Source organism: Leptonychotes weddellii, chromosome 6 (genome assembly GCF_054177405.1).
Source record: "Leptonychotes weddellii isolate Sample4059 chromosome 6, ASM5417740v2, whole genome shotgun sequence".
In the NCBI taxonomy this organism is placed as follows: Eukaryota; Metazoa; Chordata; class Mammalia; order Carnivora; family Phocidae; genus Leptonychotes; species Leptonychotes weddellii.
The window spans coordinates 31,761,475-31,786,891 of record NC_138374.1 but is presented as its reverse complement, the minus strand read 5'-3'; the positions used below and the strand labels follow the sequence as shown (position 1 = coordinate 31,786,891).

General features: G+C 37.2%; 1 protein-coding gene across 2 annotated transcripts in view; it reads left to right on the top strand.

Moving 5' to 3' along the window:
* The window catches only part of BTAF1 (B-TFIID TATA-box binding protein associated factor 1), a 104,170-nt gene that overhangs the window by 45,315 nt on the left and 33,438 nt on the right, over positions 1–25,417 (top strand). For both annotated transcript variants that reach the window (XM_081823829.1, XM_081823828.1), the window contains 7 exons: positions 8,903–9,007; positions 10,654–10,803; positions 11,099–11,241; positions 11,473–11,647; positions 13,114–13,317; positions 22,358–22,784; positions 23,936–24,126. In XM_081823829.1, the coding sequence (XP_081679955.1) occupies positions 8,903–9,007; positions 10,654–10,803; positions 11,099–11,241; positions 11,473–11,647; positions 13,114–13,317; positions 22,358–22,784; positions 23,936–24,126 (1,395 nt within the window). The remainder of the gene's footprint in view (positions 1–8,902; positions 9,008–10,653; positions 10,804–11,098; positions 11,242–11,472; positions 11,648–13,113; positions 13,318–22,357; positions 22,785–23,935; positions 24,127–25,417) is intronic.

The window sequence follows — 25,417 nt, the reverse complement described above, 5'->3', positions numbered from 1 at the left end:
GCCTGCTTCTCCCTCTCACTCTGCCTCTCCTTTCTGGTTGTTCTCTCTCTCAAATAAATAAATCTTAAAAAAAAAAACCAAAAAAACAACTTTTCTGGGCACCTGGGTGGCTCAGCCGTTAAGCATCCGCCTTCGGCTCAGGTCATGATCCTAGGGTTTGGGATCGAGCCCCACATCGGGCTCCCTGCTTAGTGGGAAGCCTGCTTCTCCCTCTCCCACCCCCCTGCTTGTGTTCCTGCTCTCACTGTCTCTCTCTCTCTGTCAAATAAATAAATAAAATATTTTTAAAAAATAAATAAAAAGTAAAAATAAAAAAACAAACTTTCCTCAAGACCACAACCTATTCCCATTTTTTAATTTTGGGAAGTTTTTAAAATAGACAAAATAGCAGGGAATTATAAAACAAGATTTATATATCCACCATCCAGTTATAATTCTGTTTTATTTGCTTCAAGATTTTGTAACCAAAATATTAAGAATAAGTTGTAATCCCCTTAGAACTTCACCTGTTTTCTAGTTTACCCACGTTCTTCCTTCTATATATTTATAAGAAATAGTAGTACTTTTCTGTTTTGTGGTTTTGTCTAAATGTTCTGATGGAAGTATTCTTAAATTTGTTTTGGTTAGCCTTAGGTAAGTACTTTCCTTAGTAGTTTGCTCCTCCTTATGGTTTGGAATCAGGTTTTGTAACTTCAGTTTCTACACAGTAATGGTATTTGTAAAAGGGGAGAATTTGAGTTAAGGATAATTTGGGGGACTGTAGCCTCAGTTACTTGCAAATTGGTTAGTAATTTGTTATTGCCTAGTACATTAGAATTAAATTCTTGTCTCTTGGCCTTTTGTTATTTGGCTCTTATCAATCCTTCCCCCTGCTATTTCCTAATATATAACCTGGAGTCAAGAAAAATTTTCAAGTCCACCCCTGTATCCCAACTGTTATCATGTTATATTTATTTGATAAGAATTTTTTTTACTGTGACAATGTTGTATTTATTTGATAAGAATTTTTTTTTACTGTATCAATGTTATATTTATTTGATGAATTTTTTTAAAAATCCATTATAGTTAACATACAGCAGTATATCATTTTCAGGTATACAATATAGTGACTCAGCAATTCTGTACAGGACTCAGTGCTCATCAAGATAAGTGTACTCTTAACCCCCTTCACCTGTTTTACCCATCTCCCCTCTGGTAACCATCAGTTTGTTCTCTATGGTTGAGTCTGGTTTTTGGTTTATCTGTTGTTTTTGTTGTTGTTTGTTTTCTTTCTTAAATTTCACATATGAGTGAAATAATATAGTATTTGTCTTTCTCTGACTTATTTCAGTTAGCATTATATCTCTAGATCCATCCATGTTGTTACACACGGCAAGATTTCATTCTTTTTTACGGCTGAGTAATATTCCTTGTGTGTGCGTGCGCACGTGTGTGCCTGTGTGTGTGTACATGTGTATGTACCCACCCCCCACATTTCCTTTATCCATTTATCTATGGATAGACACTGGGCTGCTTCCATATTTTGACTATTGTAAACATTGCTGCAATAAACTTAGAGGTGCATGTATCTTTTTGAATTAATGTTTTCATATTCTTTGGGTAAATACCCAGTAGAGCAATTACTGGATCATTTGGTAGTTCTATTTTTAACTTTTTGAGAAACCTCCATACTGTTTTCCACAGTGGCTGCATCAGTTTGCATTCCCACCGACAGTGTACAAGGATTCCTTTTTCTCCACATCCTTGTCACCACCTATTGCTTCTCGTGTTGTTGATTTTAGCCATTCTGACAGGTGTGAGGTGATACTTCATTGTAGTTTTGATTTGCATTTCCCTGATGATGAGTGATGTTGAGCATCTTTTCATGTGTGTGTTGGCCATTTGGATGTCTTCTTTGGAGACATGTCTCTTCATGTCTTCTCCCCATTTTTTAATTGGATTATTTGGGAATTTTTGGTGTTTTGAGTTTTCTAACTTCTTTAGATATTTTGGATACTAACCCTTTATTGGATATGTCATTTGCAAGTATCTTCTCCCATTCAGTAGGTTGCCTTTTAGTTTTGTTGATTGTTTCCTTTGCTGTGCAGAAGCTCTTCATTTTGGTGTAGTTTCAGTAGTTTATTTTTGCTTTTGTTTTCCTTGCTTGAGGAGACATACCTAAAAAAAAATGTTGCTACAGCCAATGTCAGAGAAATTACTGCCTATGCTCTCTTTTAGGATTTTTATGGTTTAAGGCTTGCATTTAAAGGTCCTTAATCTTTCGAGTTTTATTTTTGCGTATGGTGTAAGAAGGTGGTCCAGTTTCATTTTTTTGCTTGTAGCTGTCTAGTTTTCCCAACATTATCTGTTGAAGAGACTGTCTTTTTCCCAGTGCATATTGTTGCCTCCTTTATCAAAGTTTATTGACCATATAATCATGGGTTTATTTCTGGCTCTCTATTTCATTTCATTGATCTGTGTGTTTGTGTGCCACCACCATACTGTTTTGATTACTACAGCTTTGTATTATAACTTGAAATCTAGGAATGTGATATCTCCAGTTTTGTTCATCTTTTTTCAAGATAACTTTGGCTGTTCAGGGTCTTTTGTGGTTCCATACAAATTTTAGGAATGTTTGTAATAGTTCTGTGAAAAATGCTTTGGTTTTTTTTGATAGGGATTGCATTAAATCTGTAGATTGTTTTGGGTGGTATGGACATTTTAACAATATTTGTCTTCCAATCCATGAGCATGGAATGTCTTTCCATTTGTTTGTGTCATCTTCAATTTCTTTCATTAGTGTTTTGTTTTTCAGAGTACAGGTCATTCACTTTCTTGGTTAATTGTATTCGTAGGTATTTTATTATTTTTGGTGCAATTTTTAAATGAGATTGTTTTCTTAATTTCTCTTTCTGTTGCTTCATTATTGCTGTATAGAAATGCAGCAGATTTCTTGTTCTCTTTGTTTTTTAAGATTTTATTTATTTAGGGACGCCTGGGTGGCTCAGTCGGTTAAGCGGCTGCCTTTGGTTCAAGTCATGATCCCAGGGTCCTGGGATTGAGCCCCACATCGGGCTCCTTGCTCGGTGGGGAGCCTGCTTCTCCCTCTCCCACTCCCCCTGCTTGTGTTCCCTCTCTTGCTATGTCTCTGTCAAATAAATAAAATCTTAAAAAATAGGGCGCCTGGGTGGCTCAGTTGGTTAAGTGACTGCCTTCGGCTCAGGTCATGATCCTGGAGTCCCGGGATCGAGTCCCGCATCGGGCTCCCTGCTCAGCAGGGAGTCTGCTTCTCCCTCTGCCCCTCCCCCCTCTCATGTGCTCTCTCTCATTCTCTCTCTCTGAAATAAATAAAATCTTTAAAAAAAAATAAATAAAAGATTTTATTTATTTATTTGAGAGAGAGAGCACAAGCAGGGGAAGTAGCAGAGGGAGAGGCAGAAGCAGACTCCCCACTGAGCAGGGAGCCCGATGTGTGGGACTCGATCCCAGGACCCGGGGATCATGACCTGAGCCGAAGGCAGATGCTTAACCAACTGAGCCACCCAGGCGCCCAAAATGCAGCAGATTTCTATATATTGATTTTGTATCCTGTGACCCTACTGAATTCATTTGTCAGTTCTAGTAGGTTTTTGGTGGAGTCCTTAGGGTTTTCTCCATATAGTATCATGTTATATCTGCACATAGTGAAAGTTTTACTTCTTCTTTACCTATTTGGATGCCTTTTGATTCCTTTGATGAGAGTATTTGGCACATGACTCATCACCTGCCCCCTATAATTCCCTCCCCTACACATAACCACTGTCCTTCCAAAATATTATCTCCCTTTCTTCCTCTTTCTGTCTTTCCTTTACTTCAGGGAACAGGTGCCACAAAACAATTCCAATTTCTACAACTCACTGTGATTTGTTTCTTTATCTAAAGTCATTAATAAGTGAACATTTAATGGTTATTGTTACTCTTAGAATCTCAGCAACATTATTTGCTTTCTGAGAAAATATCAGAGTAAACCATATCTGATGGGTTTTATCTGTTATTGTATTCTTCACCACAGCTTTTCCTGATGTGTACTCATGTTTTTAAAATTATTTTTAAAGATTTTTTTTATATCTATTTGAGAGAGAGAGACTGTGTGTGCAAGAGTGGGGGTAGGGACAGAGCGAGAAGCAGACTCCACCCTGAGCAGGGAGCCTGACATGGGGCTCAGTCAATCCCAGGACCTTGAGATCATGACCTGAGCTGAAGGCATACGCTTTACCGACTGAACCACCCAGGCACCCCTCCTGATGGTTACTATTGATTGCTTCATAGCTACCTGCAAACTGTCTTGTAATACAAGTTCACAGTCTCTTATTTGCAGTTTTGAAATCCAGAGATTTTTTTGTAAGGTGGATCAACTTACAAAACTACTCATTTGGTGTAAAAACTTGCTCATTCTGAAGAGAGACTGTTCATAAGTCTTTATCCTACTAAATGTGCCCATTCACAAATTTTGCTTCAGAAATATTAACATACTTTATTTGGGTGCTACCTCAGACCCTGTTTGAGGATATTACATAGCATGCAGCTCATACAACCTCATTATTCTAAAATTAGAATAATTCCGAATTTCAAAACACATTTGGCCCCAGAGAATTCGGATGAGAGATGATAGACCTATGGTGATAAAAATCTGTTCTCACTTTAACTTGCCTTACTTTTTCTTTTTTTTTTTTTTAAGATTTTTTTAATTTATTAGAGAGAGATATCGAGAGCAGGAACACAAGCAGGGGGAGTGGGAGAGGGAGAAGCAGGCCTCCCGCCAAGCAGGGAGCCCGATGTGGGGCTCCATCCCAGGACCCTGGGATCATGACATGAGCCAAAGGCAGCCGCTTAACCATCTGAGCCACCCAGGTGCCTCTTGCCTTACTTTTTCTGAGCTGCTTTCTATTACTATTGTTTCTTTAGTGGTGTAATGAAAAGATCGCTTAACTAAATAAAGAATCTGGGTTCTAACCTCAGCCCTACTATTTGTTAAATTTATGACCTTGGTCAAGTTTATTTAACCCTTCTGGTGATAATCTCCACCCAGTCTTTCTCAGAGTTACATGGGCTAAGTAAGATAATGTACATGAAAGTGCTTTAAAATGTTAATGCTATACAGATATAAATAATAGTACAGATAGTAAGAACAATAATTAGCACTTCCAGTTCTGGGAATTCTTTTTTTTTTTTTAAGATTTTATTTATTTATTTGACAGAGAGAGACACAGCGAAAGAGAGAACACAAGCAGGGGGAGTGGGAGAGGGAGAAGCAGGCTTCCCGCTGAGCAGGGAGCCCGATGTGGGGTTTGATCCCAGGACCCTGGGATCATGACCTGAGATGAAGGCAGATGCTTAATGACTGAGCCACCCAGGTGCCCCAAGTTCTGGGAATTCTTTCCTAACAGTTTGGAACTCTTATTTATATGCTGAGGTGTAAGAATGATATTTAATTATAGTAATAATCCAAGTTATTATTGAGGGCTTACTTTATGCTGTGAACCCTGGTAAGCATGTAACATGGGTGGCTGCTGCCATTCCTGTGTTGCAGATGAAGGAACTGATGACCAAAAATTAAACTTCCCCAAGTTCGTGTACCTACACAACTCATAGTAGGTGATTTGGCTCAGATTTAGATCCAATTCTGGCTGACTTTCAAAAGGTTTTAAATTTTACATGGAGACAAAATGGATTAAGTGTCTATTGAATTGCTTTCTCACTTTTGTATATGAAGTCATCTTAAGTACAAAGTGAAAAAATGAACTCATTTTTAGATTACTAGCAGTTCTATTCTGGTTTCATTTTCTAACTTCTCAACCCTTTCCTCTCAGTAACTGCAATGTTGAGGCTAAACCTGGCTGTAGCTCAGTGCATCAATACCCCTTAAAGACTGATGCCTTTATTTCCTTGGAAGTATTCTGATTATTTTCATTAATTTTTTTTGTTTTGCTTTGAAGATTTTATAACAAAAATGTCCTTAATCTTAAAATTTATCCTATCATGAGTATGTATGCAGGCATGTACATTTCTAAAATATCCTTAAATAAAAAGACAGTTAATACAGTTATTTATGAAATCTTATTACCATTAGACTTCTCTGTGATACACCATAGCATCTGTGATGTTAACATGTGAAAGTATTGGCAAGCCTGGCTTCTTAGGGCACATGAAATAAGAACTTTTAAGCAAACCAAACTAGTTTTCATTTGGTAGGGACATAAAATCAAGGTGTAACTTTTTTTGTTAAACTGGCAGTTTGGCAATCAAAGTGAATTTTACCACTTGATTTTCCTTTCTGTATTGTCTTTTTAGCCTATGACTGTGTTTATACATATAAGAGTGTATCTGTGAGTCTGTATGTCTGTCAGTGTACTACTTTACTGGCATTGTTACCAGTAAGTGTTATAGCTAGAACTTGACTCCTCAGTCTAGAAAAATATGTTGGACGTTAATCTTTTGTTCTGCTGACTGGGTCAACTTTTCCGTTCCACTTGCATCACAGCCACTTTATGAGTCATTCCAAAATTTCAGTTACGTACAGCATTGACTTGTTTGAAAGGTAAGCTTTAGCATGAAACTTAAATTTAGCATGAAGATATATATATATATGAGATTGAGTTGGAATCCGAGGACCTAGGATGTAAGAAATTTCTCATATGCATATGTAGAAAGGGAAAGGAAGACCAAAAGAATACATTTAACTAAGACTGGCATTAGAGAACATTATCATAATTAGGTATTGGCCAGATTTTACAAAGGTATTAAAAGGCAAGAGCAGAGGTTAAATATTTAGCTGACTTTCAGTAAATATTGATTGGACAGATGAATAGAACAGGGCATTATAAATTATGTAAAAATATAGTTTGGTTCATTTGTGTGTGTGTGTGTGTGTGTGTGTTTCTTTTGGCAATGGGCCAAAATAGGATTTCAGGCCAAATTAATGAGAGGACTCAGTGTGATTCATCGCTTTGTTGTAGCTCCTTTCCAAATCTCCTCCCCTGCAACCCCAGATCATTTGATATGGTGATAAGAAATGATGAATTTGCCTACAGGCAGGAATCAGGTGTTCATGGGAGTGATGATCAGACTGCTGCTTTTTTTGTACATCTGACCATGTTGTGGGAAGATAAAAGAAGGGGCATAGCAAAAGGGTGCTGGTAAGAGCTTACCCTGTCAGTTTTGCAAATTAGGGATTTAATACCAACTACAATTGCAAGAAATTTCACATATTCCTAATTATTCTCTGTGACCTGGGACCATTTCCTATAAGAATTCTACAAATATATTAGTGCCTACTATGTGCTTATAATTCTTTAGATACTGATCGGTAAGAGACAAGGTCTCTGCCCTTCTGTAGAGCTTAAAACAGGAAACTAAACAAGACAGGAGAAACACAGACAACTGGACAAGCTCTAATAACATAACGAGGTAAGTATCTGGTAGGGGAAGTAGATGATGCTGTTTGATCCTAGCTAGTGAAGTGAGTGAAGGTCAGAGAAGATACCCTGCCACTGAAAGTGAAGATAAAGCTGAGATCTGAAGGATGAGTAGAATTTAAGCAGGTGAAGAACAGGGTCAGGAAGGAACAGCATGTGAAACTCTGGAAGCAAGAAAGAGCATGATGTCACTAAAGAGGAAGTGAAAGGAAATTGGCTGGAGGGTAGAGTGTGAGGGAGTATAGATGGCTAGAAGTTTCACCTTGATTGTCTGGTACAGTGAATGGTCTGGTAGTCGTCTTTCCATTTGTCATCAACTCTCTTTACTCTGAGTTCCAGGAAGGCAGAACACAGCAAGGAACATCAATCTTAATAAAGCAACTGGGAAGAAACTACCCCATCTGTGTCACACTCCATAACCATCAGTCATTTTCCTCAGTAATTCCCAGAAATGTCGTCTCCCCACCCCCACTTGATGCTCATTAAAAAAATGTTGGGGACTACGTTTAGCACTAACATGAAGTGGTAATAATTACTCTGTTAATTATTTAACACAGACCAAAACATTTTTTTCAAAAGCCCTTGTAAAGCTTGAATTTACTTATAACTTGAGTAATAATGTTCCTGATTATAGTTAATTTAAACTTGAAGTAAACAGACTGTGGTAGGAATTTTTCTGTATTTTAGTTTACACTGTGCTAGACTAATGCTAATGGTCATCAACACTTTGTAGATATTCCCTAAGATTCGGGGGGGTATTTTTGATAAGTAGAGTCCTAGTTAGTAGCATACTAAAAGTCTACTAACTACTTTTAAAAAGTTCTGGAGAGAGGAATTTGAAGGAGGATAATCTCTAAAGGACTGAAAAATAATAATATGCTCTTCACTGTACCAGTTTCCCCACCAATCTAATTAAATAAACCTATAAATACAAAGCAACAGTACTAGATTTTTGGCCTATATCATTGCCTCCTGGAAGACAGGTGCAAAATTAGTGAAAATAAGTGGGCCAACTTTCAGATCTACAAGAGACAGATTGGCCCTGGATGGGCCAGATTATACCTTGCAATTTTTATAAGATAATATTGAGCTAAAGCCATATTATTTTTTGCAATCATATCGAAAAGGAGATGCTTGCACAATTGTTCAGGTGAAGTGAATTTGGCCTTCAGATGTTTTCCCAGCCTTATCTTGTATTTTCTACTAAGCAGACTTTATGCTATGCTACTAGAGAATCTGCATTTTAAAAATACTAGTCTCATGATACTTAATTTTTCCAAACCATTGGAATAACAAATATGATACTGTTGCTCCAAAATCTTGTAAAAATTTGTCACCCAGTCGAACCTTTTTGATAAAGCCATACCATCTGTTCATGATAACACTTGTATTATTTGACTTGTAGCTCTTCAAATAAGCTAACACCTAAAAATTCTATACTATAGATTTGATGCTGTTTTTGTTTTCAGAACTCTTCATCTTGGCTTATACCTATCCTGCCTGATATGCTGCGGCACATTTTCCAGTTTTGTGTTTTAGAAAGCAGCCAGGAAATTCTGGACCTCATTCACAAGGTACACAGTGAATATATATCTGTATTCTTTTCCCCGGTAACTTGGGAGATTTTTAAAATTTTCATAATTGCTGTACTGTTGTTGGTCGGAGATTTTAAGAAATTGGAAATCAACACATTTGAAAAGTGTGATCTATGTGACAAGGAAATAGGCTTCTTATGGAGTATAATAGTTAAGTCTACTAGGCAAGTGTTTTAGGCACTTTCTGATAGCCTTGATACAGAAAATAAAATGAAGAAAAGACGTCTTTATCACTTATTTTGCTGTTTATCCATATGGTTATTGATTCTGTGAAGTATCTTTTGGGATTCATTGGTAATATATAGAGTCTGATTGTTGTGGTTTAGGTTTATATTTTTTTCCCTTACTTAGCAAGATTGGTCAGTCATATGTGTTAAAATCTTTAAAGAAGAACCATTTGATATAATTAATAATATTTATTGAGGGAAATGGTACTTTGTAATTCAGTCTTGAATTATTGCCTCTGAAGCAGCTCGTTGTTAACAGCCTTGTATTAACAGTGGTGTTATTTCTATATGTTTTTAGTTATATTTAATGTTAGGCATCAAGAAAGGTGCCTTATTGAGTAAGATCATGAATTAAGACTTAAATTGTTCTTAATTTATACTAGGATATTACCATCTCTAACTTTAGCAGAGGATATCTATCAGGAGCTGTTATATCTTGAAGTCTGTGCGTGTGATTTTTTAAAAAGATTTTATTTGGGAGAGAGAGCATATAAGTCGGTGGGGCAGAGGGAGAGGGAGAAGCAGCCTCCCTGCTGAGCAGGGAGCCCGATGTAGGGCTCGATCCCAGGACCCCGAGATCATGACCTGAGCCGAAGGCAGATGCTTTTTTTTTTTTTTTTTAAAGATTTTATTTATTTGAGAGAGCACGAGAGAGAGCATAAGAGGGGAGAGGGTCAGAGGGAGAAGCAGACTCCCCGCTGAGCGGGAAGCCCGATGCGGGACTCGATTCTGGGACTCCTGGATCATGACCTGAGCTGAAGGCAGACGCTTAACCAACTGAGCCACCCAGGTGCTCCTGAAGTGTGTGTGTTGTATATAGGGCTGCATTTAGTATCAAGCTTTATGATATATGCAAAGGATTTCAATGACTGAAATTTTGACAACTTTTATTGTTATGGGTATCTTATATTTTAAATGATTTTCACAAAATATTGAAGGAAATTCTTTCTGTTCCTCTCTTTAAAACTTTCTTTTGTATTCTGTAGTATACAAACCTATCAAGCAGTATTTAAAAATAAGCCTTTATATTGACTTTTAAAATTCATCTCTGAGGGCGCCTGGGGGGCTCAGTTGGTTAAGCGACTGCCTTTGGCTCAGGTCATGATTCTGGGGTCCTGGGATCGAGCCCCACATCGGGCTCCCTGCTCGGCGGGAGGCCTGCTTCTCCCTCTCCCACTCCCCCTACTTGTGTTCCCCCTCACGCTGTCTCTCTCTGTCAATTAAATAAATAAATAAAATCTTTAAAATAAAAAAATAAAAAAAAATAAAATTCATCTCTGTGCTTGCTATTTCCTACTTTTTTTTTTTTTAAATTCAGTATCCCTAAAAATAAGTATTAGGTTTTATTAGCCCTCACTAGGAAAATTTCACTTTTCATGTTTCTCTTTTACTCTGTAGGTTTGGATGGAACTGTTGTGCAAAGCTTCAGTTCAGTATGTGGTAGCAGCTGCTTGTCCATGGATGGGTGCTTGGCTTTGCTTAATGATGCAGCCTTCTCATTTACCTATTGATTTAAATATGTTGCTAGAAGTAAAAGCTAGAGCCAAGGTAAGTGCAGAGGGACATAATGTATTTGTATGTTCAGCTCTATTAATACAGTAACCATGTAAAAATTTGTATTGTTTTTTTTTAATTAAGTGTGATTTAATTAATTTAATGTATGGAGAAATTATTTTATGAGGAACTTTGCAAATGCATAATAATTTTTATCCATTAAAATTTTGTGAAAACTTTTTTATTGGGAGAACAAATGAAAGTATTTTTGTGTACAGAGGAGAATTCCCTATTAAATTTTAATGATTGATTTTTATTTAATATTATTTTTTCCCCTCTTTCCCTCTAGGAAAAAACAGGTGGTAAGATACGCCAAGGCCAAAGCCAAACAAAAGAAGTCCTTCAGGAATACATTGCAGGAGCAGACACCATCATGGAAGACCCCTCCACTAGGGATTTTGTGGTTATGAGGGCCAGAATGATGGCAGCCAAGTGAGTATACAAAAATTCAGAAGCCTTTTAACCAGAATATTCTAATGTGTTTGTCAGTACTTCCTCCAGCACACTAGTTACAGAGTAAGAAAAAGTGTAAGAAAGTGTTTTTCATTTTCTTGAAGTTGTCAATAAGATTTATATCTTTCTATAAAGATAAAATAGGAGTTATGTCTTTGTTGGGAAAAGTTATAGCTTCAATAAGGGGAACTTCTTTTTTCTCCCTCATAGATTGTTAGGAGCGCTTTGTTGCTGTATTTGTGATCCAGGTGTAAATGTGGTAACCCAAGAAATTAAGCCAGCTGAATCCCTTGGCCAGTTACTACTCTTCCATTTGAACTCCAAATCTGCCTTACAGAGAATTAGCGTTGCTTTGGTAATCTGTGAATGGGCTGCTTTACAAAAGGTAAGATTTTGCCCAAAAAGTAATGAAGACAAATTAAGTAAACCAATTTCCATTAGCTGTTAGGATTATTTTCATTATATTTTACAAAAAAAAAAATTTTCTCTATATAAAAACTCAACAGTTCTAGAAAAGTATTCTAAATTATATAATGTGAAACATTGTTTCTCTTCCATTTGCTTTTAACCTTAGAATTTTTTCTTAGGACCCCTAGTCTGGTACCTGAGACTACTAGCTATGACCATATTTAATGTTTGCTCTTGATACTACAATCTGTTAAGAAATGTCCCTCCTATGTGTGGAAGCCATCCAGAAACTGTTGGTCATTCATTCCTTTATATCTCAGATGTTCCTGAAAACTATAAAAGATGAGAGGCTTTGAGTAATAGAGATCCATTTGTATGAGTAGTAGCAAGGGCAGAATTTTGGGTCACAGGAAGAATAAAACCTCCACATTTAAATGAAGATCTTCATGTTTTCAAATAAACCATTCCCTGCAGCCCCTTTAACCTTTAACTTCTAATAAAATGTGTGATTTTGTGTAAGACTGACTTCTGTAAATCAAAGAAACTTCCTGCTGGCTTTGTTTATTCCGTTAACTGGAATTCTAGAAATTTAACTGTCTGCACTTGCTGTGAGAGTTTCTTGTTACTGCCTCTTAGCAGTTTGTCAAAGCTATAAGCTATGTCTAAAAGTAACTGAGCCATGCTCTGTTGCAACTGAGACCCCAGCTTTGCCTCTGGAAAGAAGCAAGGCTCATCTGTTTTTAGGCAGGACTCGGTGTGCTGGAGAGGCAGTGATGCTGTGTTTTTGTGCCTCTCAGACTCAGCAGCAAGTGTTGACAGTTCGGTTTCTGGACCCTCACAGAGCTTCTCTGGACTTACTCTGTGAAGCCCAGGCTGATCACCCAGATCCCCTCATGGCTCACCACTGAGGCCATTCCCCCTCTGGTTGGGGCAGGCAACAACCAGAGAGAGTGGGAAGGGTTAGTTAAATTTGGGGGCAGGTAAGTAGCTTTTAAATTATATATCCATTTCTACAGTATGGCATGTGAAGCTATGGGTTCAACTGTTAAGAAATCTAATAATGAGTTTTCAAATAACATTTTTAGTGCATGCTAAGTGTTCTTTTCTGACTGATTTCTTTTTACAGTTATATATTTTTAAATCTGTGCTATATGTATGTAAACTTTGTATAAATTCAGAGTAAAGTAAGAGTAATTAGTTGCAGAATTTAATGGAATTGTAGTTCCATGTGCATGTTCTGAAGTCATTCATATTAAAATTTTAGAGTAGTTTGTGTGATACCTTTTCTCTGTGCAACTAACGATATTGTTCTGGGAGGTAACAGAACATAGATTCAAAATGAATAGGAATTTAGAACTTTGTAGTTTGCAAGTGAAGATGTATATATCTCTAGAATTATGTTTATATATTTGCCCTGAATATTTTTTGTCTGTTATATTTTAGGAGTGTAAAGCTGTTACCCTAGCTGTGCAGCCACGTTTACTTGATATCCTTTCAGAACATTTGTATTATGATGAAATTGCCGTTCCATTCACGCGAATGCAGAATGAGTGTAAACAGCTTATTTCATCATTAGCTGATGCACATATTGAAGTTGGTAATAGAGTAAACAACAGTGTTTTTACAATAGATCAAGCTAATGACCTGGTGAGTAAAGAAGTGACTTTCTTAATTTTAGATTGAGCATGAAATAAAGTTTAGAAATTTGTCATGTGATGTTTACCACAAAAACACTAATTTGTTGAATCTGTCCATGGCCTGATAGCCTGCCACCCATACCCTATAGAAGTTACTTCATTCTATTGACTTTTTTTGAACTTAGAGGAGGGGAAGGAATTTTCTTTAAATCTCAGATTCTAACAAACCAGTATACCTTTATCAGAGAAAGCTGTTCCATTTTTTGGTCATTTCTCAGTTTTGCTTAAAACTGGCGGAGTAGAGGGGCACCTAAGTGGCTCAGTCACTTAAGGGTCCGACTCTTGGTTTCGGCTCAGGTCATGATCTCAGGGTCCTGAGATCAGCCCTGCATCAGGCTCTGCACTCAGCATGTAGTCTGCTTGAGATTCTTTCCCTCTCCCTCCTCGTCTGTCCACCCTCTGCTTTTACATGGGCTCTCTCTCTCAAATAAAAACAAAACAAAACAAAAACACGAAAACTGTCAGAGTGTAGAAAAAACTGCTTCTATATAAGTTGCTGAGTATTTCTCATCCCCTCTCTCAACTTACAATGAAAATATTCAAACATAAAGAAAAGGTAAGAAGAGAATTACACAGTGAACATTCATATACTCGCCAACTAGATTGCATAGTTAACATTTTACTAAATTTGCTTTATCACATATATATGCAGCTATCTACTTATCCAGCCACCAGTTCATCTTATTTTTTTGATGCATTTCTAAGTAAGTTGCAGAAATCAGTACACTTCAGCATGTATATATATCACTAACTAAAATTCAGTATTTGTTTTTTGCTCTATTGTGAGGTTAAATTTATTTACTATGAAGTACACAAATTTAAACTATTTGATGAATTTTAACAGATGGATATACCTATGAAACCCAAACCCGTATCAGGTTGCAGATATACCATCACCACTTCACAATCAATCCCTGCCTATCCCTGCCCTCAAGTAATCATTGTTCTGATTTTTCCTCCACCATAGATTACTTTTGCTGATTCTAGAATTTCATATAATTGGAATCATACACTGTGCTGTTTGGTATAAGATTTTTTTTTTCAGCATGTTTTTAAAATTTATCCATGTTATCAGTGATTCACTGTTTTTATTGATTAGTTTTATTCCATTGTATACACCACAGTTAAGCTCTTTTGATGAACACTTGGGCTGTTCCAGGTGTTTGGCTATTATGAACAGAGCTGCTATAAACATTGTTATACAACTCTTTTTGTAGACCTATATTTTCATTTCTCTTGGATAAGTATGTATGAGTAGAATTGCTGGATCATAGGGTAGATGTTTATTTAGTTTTATAAAAAATTGCAGACCTTTTCCCAAAGTGGCTATATCATTTTACCTTCTAACCAACAATATGTGTGAGTTCTGGTTGTTCCGCATCATCACCAACATTTGGTGTGGTTTTACTTTGTGTTTCCTTGATGACTAATATGTTTGACACTTTTTTTTGTCTTACTGGCCATTTGTAGATCTTCCTTTCTGAAATGTCTGTTCAGATTTTTTGTTTATTTTTGATTAGGTTGTCTTTTCATTATTGAGTAGTAGGAATTTTTTTTTTAAATTTATTTATTTGAGAGAGAGAGCGAGAACGCGAGCCAGGAAGGGTAAAAGGAGAGGGAGAGAGAATCTTAAGCAGACTCCATGCTGAGCACGGAGCCCGACACTGGGCTTGATCTCACAACCCTGAGATGACAACCTGAGCTGAAACTACGAGTTGGACACTTAACCAACTGAGCCATCCAGGCTCACCCATTTTTTTTTTTTTAAATGTATCCTGGAATACCAATCCTTTGTAAGATAGATGCTTTCTGAATACTTTCTCCCAGTGTGTGGCTTTCCTTTTCATTTTCTTAAGTGTCTTTATTTAGATGAGCAGATATTTTTAATTTTGATGAAATTTAATTTATCACTTATTTTTTTTATGGTTATTGTTTTCTTTGACCTAAAGTACCTTTTCTTATCTCCAAGTTGTGAAGGTATTCACTTACATTTTTCTCCTAAACTTTGCAGTTCTAGCTTTTATGTTTAGATTTGTCATCCATATTGAATTAATGTTTATAGTGTGAAGTACAAATTGAATTGTTTGTTTTTCATAAAGATAACCATTTTTTCTAGTGTCATTTATTGAAAAGATTTTCCATTCCCCATTGGATTGCTTTGACACCTTTGTCAAAAATTTGTTGAATTTTAAGTGTAGATCTGTATCTGTACTCTATTTGTTCAATCTGTTTGTCTCTCATGCCATCCCCAGTGTCTTGATTACTGTAGCTTTGTACTTAGTAGGTTCTTGAACTTCGGTGTAAATGAGTTCTTCCTTTGAGTTACAGGATCAGAAACTGAATCACTTCACTTGTGTTGGTTCCTGTGAAAGAGCAGTCTTCATTTCTTATCCCCTTTTCTAATTAGAAAATTAAAAGTTGAAATTTTTTTGTTCTTACCTGTGAGAAAAAGCTAAAATTGCTTTTTTTTAAAGTTGTTTATAAAGTTGTTTTTCTGATTTTTTCCGTTCTATAATTTATCTATTTCCCCCTTTCTTTTTTTTTTTGGATTTTATTTATTTATCTGAGACAGAGAGAATGAGAGAGACAGAGAGCACATGAGAGGGGGGAGGGTCAGAGGGAGAAGCAGGCTCCCTGCCGAGCAGGGAGCCCGATGTGGGACTCGATCCAGGGACTCCAGGATCATGACCTGAGCCGAAGGCAGTCGCCTAACCAACTGAGCCACCCAGGCGCCCCATTTCCCCCTTTCTTCTCTCTCTCTCTCTCTTTTTTTTTTTTTTTTTTGCCTTCTTGGAATGAAATCTCAACCTTCACTCTGTCTTCCCTCCCTACTGAAGGAATTTTTTTTTTAATTTTATTTTTCTTACGATGAAAACTTCTAGGGTTTACTGTCTTAGCAACTTCCAAATATGGTAATATTATTGACTATAGTCATCATGCTGTACATTACATTCCCATAACTTATTTATTTTATAATGGAAGTTTGTACCTCTTGACCTCCTTCACCCATTTTGCTCTCCTCCTCCAAACCTCCCTCCCCTCTGGGCAGCTACCATTCTACTCTCTGTATCTATTAGCTTTATTTGTTCATGTGTTTTTTAGATTACACATGTAAGTGAAATCATAAGGTATTTGTCTTTCTCTGATGTATTTCACTTGGCAGAATGCCCTCAAGGCCTATCCATGTTGTCACAGATGGAAAATTTCATTCTCTTTTATGGCTAAGGTAGTATTCCATTGTGGATATATACTGCATCTTCCTTACTCATTCATCCATCCATGAACACTTAGATTGTTTCTGTATCTTGGCTGTTGTGAATGATGCTGTAGTGAACAGAGGGGTGCATATATCTTTTCAAGTTAGTGTTTTCATTTTCTTCAGATAAATATCCAGAAGTGGTACTGCTGGGTAATATGGTAGTTCTATTTTTAGTTTTTTGAGGAACCTCCATACTGTTTTCCATAGTGGCTGCCGCAATTTACGTTCCCACTAACAGTGCACAAGGGTTCCCTTTTTTCCACATCCTTGACAACACTTGTAATTTCTTGTCTTCTTGATAAGCCATTCCGGTAGGTGGTGAAATGTTATCTCATTGTGGTTTTATTTGCATTTCCCTGATGTGAGTGTGATTATAGAGCATCTTTTCGTATACCTATTGGCCATCTGTATGTCTTCTCTGGAAAAATTATTCAGATCATCTGCCCATTTTTTAATCAGATTGTTTTTGTTTTGTTGTTGAGTTATATGAGTTCTTTATGTATTTTTCATATTAATTCCTTATCAAATATATGATTTGCAAATATCTTCTCCCATTCAGTAGGCTTCCCTTTCATTTTGTTGGTGGTTTTCTTCCTGTGAAGAAGGTTTTTAGTTTTTTTTAATTTATTTTTTAAAGATTTTATTTATTTATTTGAGAGTGAGCGAGAGAGAGAGAGAGAGAAAGAAGGAGCAGGGGGAGGGGCAGAGGGAGAGGGAGAAGCAGACTCCCCGATGAGCAGGGAGCCTGACATGGGGCTCGATCCCAGGACCCTGGGATCATGACTCCAGCCGAAGGCAGACAATTAACTGACTGAGCCACCCTAGCCTCCCCCGCCGCCTTTATTATTTATTTATTTATTTTAAAGATTTTTATGCATTTGACAGAGAGAGACACAGCGAGAGAGGGAACACAAGCGGGGGACGGGGGAGAGGGAGAAGCAGGCCTCCCACAGAGCAGGGAGCCTGATGCCGGGCTCTATCTCAGGACCCTGGGATCATGACCTGAGCCTAAGGCAGACACTTAACGACTGAGCCACCCAGGTGCCCCTCCCCCCCCTTAAAAGATTTTATTTATTTGAGACTGAGGTGGGGAGAGGGGCAGAGGGAGAGGGAGAAGCAGACTCCCAGCTGAGGCTGCCAAGGCTCCATCCCAGGACCCTAGGATCATGACCTGAGCCAAAGGCAGACATTTAACTGAACCATTCAGTGCAGAGAGAGCGCGCGCAAGCGTGCGTGTGTTTGAGTAGGGGGAGGGGCAAAGGATTTGTAAAGCCCTTTAGTTCCACTCTGAAGGCATCCCTCTCCTGCTTAAAAACATTATTTTTGCTTTCCTTGATTTTAGTTTTTTTCCTTTCTTTCTGTTCAGACCTCTAAATTCCTCATCTCTTTCATTATTTCTCAATAATGGATATAGTCCCACTTGGTCTGGTGGGGTTTTTTGGGTGTTTTTTTTGTTTTGTTTTGTTTTTTTGCTTTTCTATGGAAACGTTTTCCTTTTAAAGCTATCAGGGGCACCGGGGTGTCTCAGTTGGTTAGGTGTCCAACTCTTGATTTCAGCTAAGGTCGTGATCTTGGGGTCGTGGGATCCAGCCCCACTTCGGGCTCTGTGCTCAGTACGGACTTTGCTTCTCCCTCTCCCTCTGCCCCCTCCCCCCCACTCGCACGTCCACACGCTCTCTCTCTCTTTAAAATAAAAAAATAATAAAATCTTTAAATAAAAGTAAAGCTATCAAATGATCCCTTCTTCAGGCCTTTCTTATTCAAACCTCTTACTCTTCAGTGAAACTACTGTTCTGTTTCATGGACTTAATTAAGTGGTGTTGACCTAGTACATCAGAATCTCAGGAAGAAAGTATTGAGGGAAGGACTATTTATTTTACTTTAAGGTTTTTATTTTATGCCTGCATACAAAAGTACATACTGTAAGATTCCATTTATATGATGTTCTAAAAGGCAAAATCAACCTATAGAGATAGAAATAGGAAAACTGGTTGGTTCTTAAGCAGGTCGGGGGAGGGGTTGACTAAAAAGGGGCAAAACTTTCTAGGGAATTAAAATGTTCTGTATTTTGATGGGAGTGGTAGTTACATGGGTGTATCAACAAATTTTACACTTTTGATCTCTGTAAATTATGTGCAAATCATTCTTTGTAAATTATATCCGACCTAAAAGTACTGGCAAATAAAAATACTAGTCTTGGCTCACTTAAAAAAAAAAAGTTTTTATTTTAATTCCAGTTAACATACAGTGTTATATTAGTTTCAGGTTTACAATATAGTGATTCAGCAATTCTGTGCATCACCCAGTGTTCATCATAACAAGTACACTCCTTAATCCCCATCACCTATTTCATCCACCTCCCCAACCCAGCAAGGGCAATTTTTTAATATTTATTTATTTATTTAGGGCAATTTTAAAAGGTTAGTCTTATTCTTGGCTTAGAGCAGCTATTTCATTAATCTTTCCATTGACTCCCTATTTTTCTCTTACCTGCCAAATATAAACATTTCCCTAAGATCTTTGTCACCATTCTCACAATTTAGTTCTTATCCTTGTGCCATGCTTTCTTCTCTTGATCTCTTGAAGTTCTTCTATTAGGGATTTTTAGTTGGATAGCTCATTGTCACTTCAGCTTAACACAACCAAAACTGGAATTTTTTTTTAACAGTAAAATGCCTTTTTCAGTTTGCCTTTTACAGTTGTAAATCTTGCTACCATTTCCTTTCAGAAAGCCTCATACGTTTATCTTTTCTCGGTTTTCATTGCCACAACCTGGTCAAGGGCCTTAGTACTTTATGACTAGGTCCTGACTCATCTCTAATGCTGCAGGTGGTCTCTGGTCCATTTCATCTCCCATGTTGTGCCAGACTTGTAAAGCCCTTTAGTTCCACTCTGAAGGCATCCCTCCCCTGCTTAAAAACATTATTTTTGTTTTCCTTGATTTTAGTTTTTTCCTTTCTTTTCACACCTTCTCTAAATTCCTCATCTCTTTTCTTTTCATTATTTCTCGAACTTCCTCCCCTTCAGGGTAGTTAGCTTCTTTCCTTGCAGAAGTGTACCATGCTCACTCACTTCCTCTGCCTCACTCATTCTCACTTCTGAGTGTTAGCTCCTGTTTCTTTTGTCAGGAATTGCCTGCCCTCAACCCTCTGTGTTTATCCCAGTTTCATCTCTTAACGTTCCTCCATCTGCACCCTATACTCAGGCCATGATCAGCTGTTCTCAGTTCCCTGGAGAATGCCTCACTTTCCACTCACCACCTCACTTTATTTGCCAAGATGTCCTTACAACTCCAGACTTAACCCATTCTTTAAGAACCCCATTACAAGGGGCGCCTCAGTGGCTCACTTGGTTGAGCATCCAACTCTTGGTTTTGGCTCAGGTCATGATCTCAGGGTCGTGAGATCAAGCCCCATGCCCAGCTCCGTGCTCAGCACAGAGTTTGCTCGAGCTACTTTCCCTCTCCCTCTGCCCCTCCCCCTGCTCACACATGCGCACTCTGTCCCTCGAATAAATAAAATCTTCAAGAAAAATAAAAATCACAAGTGTTAACTTCATCTGGCAGCCTCCACTAATCTTATCCCCTGAGAAGAGTTAAGCAACCCATGTGTCCCACAGTAACTTGCACTTATCTCGGTTATATGTTACATTGTCTTGTTTACTTCTCTTTCTCTATATTTTTTGAGTGTATGAAGACATTGTCTTACTCATCTTTTAGTATTTTTCAGTAGATTCTTGTTGAATGAGTGAACGAATTAATGAATTTGGGGTGATTGGAAAGCTTTTCCTTAGCTTAGAATCATTGAAAATTGACAGAAGCATAGTATATTTAGGACAGTCAAACTTTTAGCAGTGAAATCCTGTTTCTGATAAATCTTATGCAGAACTCAAGTAAATAAAATGAAGTGGAAAGTATGAGCTGGTATGTGATTGTGTTTCTTTGTAGTGAGCAAATGGACAAGGTCAAGTAGATACAGCTCAGTTTATAAAAGGAGATCTTAATTAAGTGTGCCTGTTTTGTTTTTCATAATAAGAGGCCAGTATTATCAGTCTTGTCCATAATAAAATTATTTGTAAGTCTGAAAAATTTAGGTTCTGCATTTAAGGGAAAAAAAAAAAGATTCTTCAATGTTACAGGCTTCTCTAATATTCATCAGACTGGATCTATTTGTAGAGCCTCTAAATGATTACAGTTACCTGTCAAACAAGAAGACTATTTTTGTTATGTAAGCCATCACACAATCTCTAGATGGTAATTAAAAAAACATGCTCACACAAAAACTTGTACATAAATCTTCACAGAATCATTATTCAGTATAGTAACTAAAGGGTGGAAATGATCTTTAAATAATGAATGGATAAATACAATGTGGTTATATCCATATAGTGTGGGATATTTGGCAAGAAAAGGGAAAGAAGTACCACATTTGGGACACCTGGATGGCTCAGTCAGTTAAGCGTCTGCCTTCACCTCAGGTCATGATCCCAGGGTTCTGGGATTGGGTCCCACATCAGGCTCCTTGCTCAGCAGGGAGCCTGCTTTTCCCTCTGCTTGCCGTTCCTCCTGCTTGTGCTCTCTCTCGCGCGCTCATTTACTCGCTCTCGCTCTTGTTCTGAGAAATAAATAAATAAAATCTTAAAAAAAACACTATGAAAAGAAGAAATACCACATTCATCACTACAACACTGATGAACCTTGAAAGCATGCTAAATGAAAGAAACCAGTCACAGGAGATTACATACTGTATTAGTCCATTCATATGAAATGTCCAGAATAGGCAAATCTATAAAGATAGAAAAATATATAAGTGGTTGCATAGGGCTGGAAAGAAATGAATGATTGCTAATAGGTATGAATTTTATATAGGGGATGATGAAAATGTTCTAAAATTGTGATGGTTGTACAACTCTGTGAATAGAATAAAAATCATTGAATTGTACACTTTAAGTGTGTGTATTATATATGTAAATTATATCTCAAAATTGTTAAAGATGTATTAAACAGTCATTTAATGTGGCTTGTAAAGTTGTCTGATGTCAGAGGGTTATAGCTTTAGGCAGTTCTTGGTAAGTAAAATATTCATGACTATTGCCCCAGTTTCTTTCCCTTTTTTATGCTCCCCCTCCCAACCCCTGGGCATTTTCGTGAGAAGGGAGGTCAAAGAAAGAATGAAAATAATTCAGTTAGCAACACTTAGCCACTTAGCAATAGCTGCCCCAAAAGTTTTTAAATTGGGAAGAATATTTTTCCCTGAAAGGAGGTTTGTGAGATTTGGTATCCCTTAATTAAGTTAGTTTATATTTGCTGATAGGTTTCTCATTTCACCAAACTACTATGTTGGCATTCCATGTAATTTTCTCTTAAACTTATTAGATATATTTAAGGGATAGGTAATTTTGTTCATCTCGGTAGACTGTGTGTGTGTGTGTGTGTGTGTAGTTGACACACCAGTGTTACATTAGTTTCAGGTATATGACAGAGCATAGGCAGTGTAGTCAGTGCTATTGTGATGGTGTTGCATGAAGACTATCTTAAAGAATACAGTGCTAATGTTAAGTCAGATTAAAGTTTAAAACTGGGACGTTTTAGATATTTATTTAGTTTACTGAATACTAAAATAATACTAGATACTGTGAAACTTAAAATTGAAACAAAGCTTGCTGTTGCCCTTTAGTTTACGGACTGTTTGATTGATGTCATTAATGATTTTTAATTTCTCTTTTTTAATAGGTCACTACTGTTTTTAATGAAGTCACATCATCTTTCGATTTAAATCCTCAAGTGTTACAGCAGTTAGATAGTAAACGACAGCAGGTCCACATGACAGTTACAGAGACCAACCAGGAGTGGCAAGTGCTGCAGTTGAGAGTGCATACTTTTGCTGCATGTGCAGTTGTGAGTTTGCAGCAGCTTCCAGAGAAATTAAATCCTATCATAAAGCCATTAATGGAGACGATTAAAAAAGAAGAGAATACACTAGTGCAAAACTATGCAGCTCAGTGCATAGCAAAACTACTTCAGCAGTGTACAACAAGGACACCCTGCCCCAATTCAAAAATTATTAAAAACCTCTGTAGCTCACTTTGTGTGGACCCTTATCTAACTCCTTGTGTCACATGTCCAGTACCAACACAAAGTGGCCAGGACAATTCTAAAGGTATATATCTAAACCTACATTTGGGGTAGAGAATTAACCATTTAAATTTGTTTTCATTTACTGTAGGCATCATTTAAACACAAATCCAGTCTATGTTAGAGCTTTTCCCATTTTGCATATATTGGTAATCAAATAACAACCCTCTAAACTCAAACTATTCATAAAAGACCTGATATTTCATATAAGATGACTGAAATCTATGAAACAGGTGTTAACCCTTCCCTCTCTTTCCAGATCATTTTAAAGTTTTACTGTTTATGGGGCTAGAAGACTTAATTGTATCAAATGTTGAATAAAAATTCTTCCTATAAAACTCTGGTTTCTCTAATTTAGTGCATGTCTTATAAGTGAACTCGCCTTTAGCAAATAATGCGTAGCCATTCTGATTTCATCTGGAAAATAAGAATTGCTCTCTGCAGGCTAGTATCAAGGACCAATGTTTCTTTACATGCCTTAGTCCTATATGATTTTGTTTGTTTGTTTATAAGATTTTGGAAAAGCAGATTATTCAAAATGTAATAAATTTACAACTTTGGCACAGTATAGGTCTTAAAAAAATGTGAACAAACTGAAAGAGAAAGTGACATTTTGAATATTCTTATCTTAAAACTATAATAGGGTCAAAAACTAATGATGTAATGTATGGTGATTAACATAACATAATAAAAAACATTAAAAAAAATACTATAATAGGGTAACAGCCTCCCTCCCCTCCCCCTGCCAACCCCTAATGTTATTTGAGCCAGTAACATTTTGCAGTGGTTGATGTTTCTGAATTTATGGTGACTGTGGACATTTCTTTTAGAACTTGCTTGCAAGTTTTTGTTTCTTTTTATGCCTAGAAGCAGTCATTCATTTTTTAAAAATATATACTTTGAAGGCTCAGAATCATTCTTGCGTGTCATATTTCTTGTTAACATGATTCTACAATTTTATATTAAGTATGGTCCTATGCAAATGTCAAAACATTTAACTTAATGTAAATTATTGACTGTTTTGTTACCATTTCATTGGCTAAAGAAAATGTCATTGGCTTATAAAAATTGAAGCTTAAAGACATACTTTTAAAAATATGTTGTATCTGTTTTGAAACAGGAAGCATTTGGTCACCTATATTATGCTAAAAAGTTATTTAACTTTTTTCCTTTTAGGATCCAACTCCGAAAAAGATGGGATGCACCATACAGTCACCAAACACAGAGGTATAATTACACTCTACAGGCATCAGAAAGCTGCTTTTGCTATCACAAGTAGGCGAGGTCCTACCCCTAAAGCAGTAAAAGCTCAAATAGCAGATCTTCCTGCAGGAAGTAGTGGAAATATCCTTGTTGAACTTGATGAGGTAAACAGTTGTTTTGGGTTTTTCTGACTACTCTGATTTTTAAACAGATACCTTACAGATTGAGAGCTAAATTGTCATATGAGCCTCCATTATTTTATTTTATTTCATTTCATTTTTTTTAATTTATTTTAAGATTTTATTTATTTATTTGACACAGAGAGATAGCGAGAGCAGGAACACAAGCAGGGGGGAACGGGAGAGGGAGAGGCAGGTTCCCGCCGAGCAAGGAGCCTGATGCGGGGCTCAATCCCCGGATGCTGGGATCATGACCTGAGCCGAAGACAGACGCTTAACAACTGAGCCACCCAGGCGCCCCGAGCCTCCGTTATTACATTTTTATATTTTTAAGTGATAGAACTGGAATTAACCTTTTGTAGTACCCCCACAACATGATCCAGAAAAACTGTAAACTTCTTCAAATTTCTGGTGATACTTAATTTTTTTTTTTTAAGATTTTATTTATTTGAGGTAGAGTGAGAGAGAGAGCACAAACAGGGGGAGCAGCAGGTAGAGGAAGAAGCAGGCTCTCCACTGAGCAGGGAGCCCAATGGGGGGCTGATCCCAGGACTCCAGGATCATGACCTGAGCGGAAGGCAGACACCCAACCGACTGAGCCACTCAGGTGCCCCTCTTGATACTTAATTTATAAGTGTCAGATAATTATCACCTGCTTGACTTTTAGTCAGCCTGGAATTTATTAAATGTGTGATATGAGGTAGGGATCTAAATTTATTTTTCCATATGAACAGCCAGTTATCCCACTATTGAATCCTTTCCTCCCTGATTTATAATGGCACTTCTGTTATATATCATGCTTCATATATGTGAGTATGTATTTGGGCTTTCTTTTCTGTTTCATTGGTGTACTTGTCTACAGTACAGTCTTCTTTAAGAACAATTAAAAAAATGTTTTTTGAGATGTTTATAGTCACAGTATTAACTGTGGAATGATGCTCTAGGTAGCTCCCTTGGTTGGCATGACATAGAAATTTACCTGAATTCAGCAATAAACTATCAATGCTAAAAGACATGTGTCTGATAGATTTCTGTAAAATATATTTTTTAAGTTTCTTTTTTAAATAAAAATTTTACCTTCTTACCTGTATTTCTTTTAAAATATTCTGTGAATGGGGGCGCCTGGGTGGCTCGGTCGTTGGGCGTCTGCCTTCGGCTCAGGTCGTGATCCCGGGGTCCTGGGATCAAGCCCCACATCGGGCTCCCTGCTCGGCAGGAAGCCTGCTTCTCCCTCTCCCATTCCCCCTGCTTGTGTTCCCTCTCTCGCTGTGTCTCT